General features: G+C 44.4%; 1 protein-coding gene across 1 annotated transcript; it reads left to right on the forward strand.

The window, feature by feature from the left end:
• The first annotated feature begins 688 nt into the window (after window positions 1–688).
• On the forward strand, window positions 689–6,100 carry LOC142243545 (transcription factor JunD-like). Its single transcript, XM_075315588.1, has 2 exons — window positions 689–883; window positions 2,288–6,100. The coding sequence occupies exon 2, from the start codon at window positions 2,454–2,456 to the stop codon at window positions 3,870–3,872; it is 1,419 nt and encodes a 472-aa protein (XP_075171703.1). The 5' UTR covers window positions 689–883; window positions 2,288–2,453; the 3' UTR covers window positions 3,873–6,100.
• The last annotated feature ends 323 nt before the right edge of the window (window positions 6,101–6,423 follow it).

The raw sequence follows: 6,423 nt of genomic DNA on the forward strand, positions 1-6,423 counted from the left end.
TGGACACCGTTGTATGCATGCCACACACAGCTCTGCTGCAGGCACCTGACACATGCAGACTCCTGTGTACAGCTGGACACCGTTGTATGCATGCCACACACAGCTCTGCTGCAGGCACCTGACACATGCAGACTCCTGTGTACAGCTGGACACCGTTGTATGCATGTCACACACAGCTCTGCTGCAGGCACCTGACACATGCAGACTCCTGTGTACAGCTGGACACCGTTGTATGCATGTCACACACAGCTCTGCTGCAGGCACCTGACACATGCAGACTCCTGTGTACAGCTGGACACCGTTGTATGCATGCCACACACAGCTCTGCTGCAGGCACCTGACACATGCAGACTCCTGTGTACAGCTGGACACCGTTGTATGCATGTCACACACAGCTCTGCTGCAGGCTCCTGACACATGCAGACTCCTGTGTATAGCTGGACACCGTTGTATGCATGTCACACACAGCTCTGTTGCAGACTCAGACACAGCTATATGTGTACAGGTATAAACCCTTCAATCTGCGGATGATGATGAATATGAGGCTCATATTGCTCTTCGTTCTGACACTTTATGAAGCACAGCCCAGACATAGTCTGACTCTCCTCCCATACTATCACATGGTCTTGACATCATCAAAGGTCCTTTGGCCAACTAGGATCCAGCATCCAGCAGTAGGGAAGTGTAGGGTGTCACGGTGTAAGCTCGGTGCGTCCGGTCCTCCGCTGTTTACAGGGGTACGGAGTGCTACAAAGGAGGAGGGACGAGGAGTCTGCACTGCGCCTGTTCTGCCGTCTTCTCTGAGATGTGAGAAGTGGATTCGGTGCTTTCAGTTTCCCCGGACCGAGGCAGCAGCCGCACATCATCATTCCCTGACTGCGGGGTAAGGACTCGCGTGGGATCCTGCGGCTCTACGTGCCGTGTTCATTCACGGATGGCAGGCAGATGCGGACTATGCATCAATCTGACATAATGACCGGGGCAATGAGGGCTAATCCGTGCTGGCTGCCGGCTGCTCCCGGGGCTGGATGCAAGGCTCAGCTGTTGCATGCGCTTGTGTATGTACACATGTATAAAAACGTGTGTGTATGTGTATTTATGTATGTGCTCATATATGTCTCCATGTATGTGTATATTTATGTGTGGATATATCCGTGTCTGTGTGCACATATCTCTTTATGTTTGTCTATGTACGGTATATCTGTGCGTGTAAATACAATATAGCGTGTGTGTGTATATTTATGTATGCATACCTGTGTGTGTGTGTGTGTGTGTGTGTGTGTGTATATATATGTGTGTGTGCACATGTTTCTATGTATTTGTATATTTACGTTTGTCTATGTATATCAATGGGTGTGTGTGTGTGTGTGTATGTATGTATATATATATATATATATATATATATATATATATATGTATGTATATATATATATGTATGTATGTATATATATGTATGTATGTATATATATATATATATATATATATATATGTATGTATATATATATATATATATATATATATATAATTTGTGTGTATATGTGTTTATGTATATCTGTGTGTGCACATATGTCTCTATGTATGTGTATAGTTATGTACTGTGTGTAGATCTGTGTGTGTGTGAGTATCTATGTCTTTATGTTTGTCTTTGTATATTTGTGTGTGTGTGTGTGTGTGTATGTATGCATGTATGTATATAGTTTGTGTATGTGTGTGTGTGTGTATATATATAATATAGTGTTTGTGTGTAAACTTATGTATGTCTGTGTATGTTTGCACATGTCTCCAATTTGTGTGTATGTGTATGTATATATATATATATATATATATACATATATACTCTGTGCACATGATTCTATGCATAGGTATATTTATGTTTGCTAATGTATATCTGTGGGGATTTATATTTGGGTATATATATATTTGTATATGTGTCTATATATCTAATCTATATATTAGTGTGTGAATGTATATGTTCATGTATGCATATCTGTGCATGTGCACATATGTCTATATGTATGTGTAGATTTATGTTTTTCTATGTTTATCTGTGGGAGTATAAATGAAATATATATTGGGTGTGCATGCATACATATACATAATATATATACTCTCCATGCATTGCCTTTTTGTATGTGAGGCTATTTCTGCGATCTATTAGTGATTGCTGTATCCATACCCCTCCTTTGTATGGCTATGGCCAGTAAGTATCATGTCCCCATCTTGCAGTGCTTGTTGTTGACACGTTAATTTTTACTACACTGAAAATATCTGTATTTTTCCTTCATAGGTCATTCCTGAAAAGACAAGTATTTATTCCCTGGAATTTAACTTTTCCTGCCATTACTACCTGGACACACTACAAAATAAATAATATTATATATTATCCCTGGATTTGATCTACAACTTTTTCCAGTTCTATATATTCTCCCTCCTATATATTAGGAGGTTAAAGAATGATGATGACCAGCGCTGCCACTGATCATGTGAAAATGGAGCCTCCTTTCTATCACGAGGATACTCTGAATTTGCAGGACTTTGCTCATATCTCGGGATATAGTGGTGGCACTGCTGGCGTTCCCACGGGCTCTCACCAGGCTGGTGGGGGAGACACTGGCGTCAGGTACACCCCAGAACATAAAATGATGAGTGCCAACATTATAATTCAGGGAAGCAACCTGAAAAAGAAGAGCTTGACTCCTGCGTCCTCTGCACCAGCCTCTGCTGCTGTCATTCCTGTCGCGTTCTCGGAGGTTATTACTCGTGGAAGTGATGCACTTAAGTTGTTGCAGGGTGGGGGCAGTGGACTTGGTGAATCACCAGGGGGTGGTCGTGATGTTGTGGTTGGAAATGACCTGAATCCTGTGCCAGTGACCGCAGAAGCTGTTGCTATAGTGGTGGCCACCGGAAACAGTACTGCAAGCAGTAGTAATGGCAGCACCCCATCAGATGTCTCTATTCTTCCTTCACCTTCAAACGCTGCTCTGAATCTACTTAAACTTACTCCTCCTGAATTAGAGCATCTCCTAATCCAGGCTGCCAGCCCCGGTCTGTCTGCCACATCCAGCAGTAATCCAAATCCTGCTACAATAGCCACCCCACAGCAGGGAGCACCAGGACCTGCAAGCACAGTTCCACATCCTTTCCTATACCGCAACCAACAAATGATCACGCAGGAGCAGGAAGGATTTGCGGATGGCTTTGTAAAAGCTTTAGCTGATCTACATAAACAGAATCAGCTATTGGGACCACCTATCTCACCATCAGCCCTGGCTACCAGTTCGCCCCCTTATCCGACTCGATCACTGCTCCCAGCTGGAGAGGTACCGGTCTACACTAACCTCAGCAGCTTCAACCCAGCAGCTGCACAGCTCAGCCCTACTCTTCCTCAACCCCCACCACCAGCAACTTACACTGCTAATACTGCCAGTTCTACACCAACAGTACAGCTACATTTTCCAGGACTCAACCGGCTGCACACAGTAAGGGGTCCACTGGATGAACCACAAACCGTCCCTGATGTGTCCCAGTCTGGTGCTCCTACCGGTAGTGCAGGAGATACAAGCACACCACCTTCTCTTTCCCCAATTGATCTAGAGACACAAGAACGGATCAAAGCAGAAAGGAAAAGACTCAGGAACCGAATTGCTGCTTCAAAGTGCCGCAAAAGGAAGTTGGAGCGAATTGCACGCTTGGAAGAGAAGGTGAAAGTACTCAAGTCCCAGAACTCTGACCTGGCATCTACTGCTAGTCTTCTGCGAGAGCAAGTATCTCAGCTCAAACATAAAGTTATGAGCCATGTCACTAGTGGTTGTCAGATAGCTGTGGCCAAAACCTCACCAGGGTCCAAGACAGGAGATGCCGCTACTTGCTGAAAAGGTTAAAGAAGTCAACTATTTCTAGTTATATAAGAGGCACCGAATGACTCTCACAGAGTTGAGACCGTGGAGATAGCCTCCTCAGAAGTGGGTTGCAACATTCGCTTAATGTGGCTGTCTTGCCTCTATTTTCTTTTTTTCCCTGAGGCAAGCTGTTTGTGCAAAATTTAGGGACCATTAAGTAAAAATATAACATGTGCTGATAGAGTAGTAGAATAGCGCGCACACACACAAAGTGCAGACATGCCAAAAAATCAAACCAAGCTGTTGTCACTTTTGTCGGGAGCTGAGGAGACATCTTCAGCAAGTCTACAGAGCGGGAAAGCAGCTTTTTTTTGTTCACATAGCATTGCATTATGTGAGAAGAAGGAACATTACAATGCTGCTTGTTACAGGCGGCAAATAATCTGCAAGGATTATAATTATTTTTTTCAAAACCATAGGGTGACATTGAGCCTCTGAGAATGAGCTTATACAATCCCTCCCTCCACCCAGCCTTTATTTAACTCGCTGGACCTGTTTGGATTTGTTGCTCCACAAAGAGAATAACTGCATTCAGTGCAACCTAAAAAGGGATAAAGGAGGCGATCAATGTAGAGCGAAAAGGGGCAAATGCACTTAGATGGTGAGGATGCAACATTCGGCGTGTTTACTTGGAGCGCTGAAAAACTGAAGTGTAAATAGAAATATCGCTTATATGTTATTTTACTACTCAGTTCCAAAGCTTTTGGTGTGGTTGAAAGAAACCCCCTGACCCTCGTATGCAGGTATTTACAAAGTGGCAGATTGTGTTAATTCCGAAGAATATTACTGCTAAATTTTAAGCTGAAACGTATTTATTTTTGCTGCCAAGCATTCTCCTATTCAACACACTCCAAAAGGGACCCTTTGCTGTTTCTGCTCACGTAAAACTGCGAGCACGCAGCCAAATGTTCTGTAAACTTGGAGCGATTTTTGCTTCTCTGTAAGTCTGTTTACTAACGTTTCCGTTTTATCAGCCATTGTTTTTAGACTTCATATTTCTATAAGCAAAGTTTAGCTAGGAACAGCAAACTAAAACCTTGTGCTTGGTTATAGAAAGCCTAACTACAGCTCAGATCTTGTAACTTTGCTTTTAGAAATTTTAAGAGTAAAAGATTCTGAATAGTGATGAGCGAGCACTACCATTTTCAGGCTCTCGGTATTCGGAACGAGTATTGATGAGCAAGCACTACCATGCTTAGAGGTTTGGTACTCGTAACGAGTATTGATGAGCGAGCACTACTATGCTTAGGTGTTTGGTACTCGTAACGAGTATTGATAAGCGACTACTACCATGCTTAGATGCTCATTACTCGTAACGAGTAGTAATGAACAAGCACTACCATGCCCAGCTGCTCGGTACTTGTACAAGTAGTGATGAGCGAGCACTACCATGCTTAGATGTTTCGTACTTGTATCGAGTACTGATGAGCAAGCACTACCATGCTTAGGTGTGTGGTACTCGTAACGAGTATTGATGAGCGACTACTACCATGCTTAGATGCTCATTACTCGTAACGAGTAGTAATGAACAAGCACTACCATGCCCAGCTGCTCGGTACTTGTACAAGTAGTGATGAGCGAGCACTACCATGCTTAGGGTCTTGATACTTATAACAAGTAGTGATGCGTGAGCACTACCATGCTTGGTACTCATAACAAGTGGTGATGAGCGAGAACTACCATGTTCAGTCTCTTGGACTTGTAATGAGTAGTGAGGGCAAGCACTACCATGCTCCGGTACTCGTAATGAGTAGTGATGAGCGAGCAGCACTACTATGCTCAGGCTCTCAGTGCTTGTAATGAGTGGTGATGAGCGAGCACTACCATGTTTATGCTCTTGGTACTCATAACAAGTAGTGATGAGTGAACACTTCAATGCTCAGTACTTGTAACGAGTAGTGATAATTAAGTACAGTGGTACCTCACTTAACGAGTAACCCACTTAACGAGAATTTCGCTTAACAAGCAAAGCTTTCTGTAAATTTGTAACCCCTTTACGAGAAAGCTTTGCTGTACGAGCGAAATCCTCACCTCACACACTTCCGGTTCCGTCCATCCACCGCGCTTTAACCCGCACTTGCAGTCCACACAAACACACATGTACGCACAAACACACACGCACGCACACACATACAGTATTATGCTCACCTTACCTTCCGTTCCACCACCGGGCTCATAGTTCTTGTAGTTCCCGGGTACATCGCGGCGAACTACAAGTACCATGAGGCCGGCGGTGGAACGGAAGGTAAGGTGAGCATATAATATGTGTACCTTCCGTTTCATCGCCGGTCTCCTGGGTCCTGTAGTGCGCCGCTCCGCTCCACTCCAGGCATCAGCATCCATAGCGACGAAGCAGGAACTTCCTGGTTCCTGTCACCGCTACTCAAAGGCAGCGCGCTGGCCAATCAGAGGCAAGCGGCTCTGCCTTTGACGTCAGCGCTCTGGCAGGAAGTTCCGCCATTGTAGTTATGGTTACCCGATACACGGCCCGCACCGGAGAACAGCAAGTCCCAGGAGACCGGCG

Source organism: Anomaloglossus baeobatrachus, chromosome 1 (assembly GCF_048569485.1).
Source record: "Anomaloglossus baeobatrachus isolate aAnoBae1 chromosome 1, aAnoBae1.hap1, whole genome shotgun sequence".
NCBI lineage: Eukaryota > Metazoa > Chordata > Amphibia > Anura > Aromobatidae > Anomaloglossus > Anomaloglossus baeobatrachus.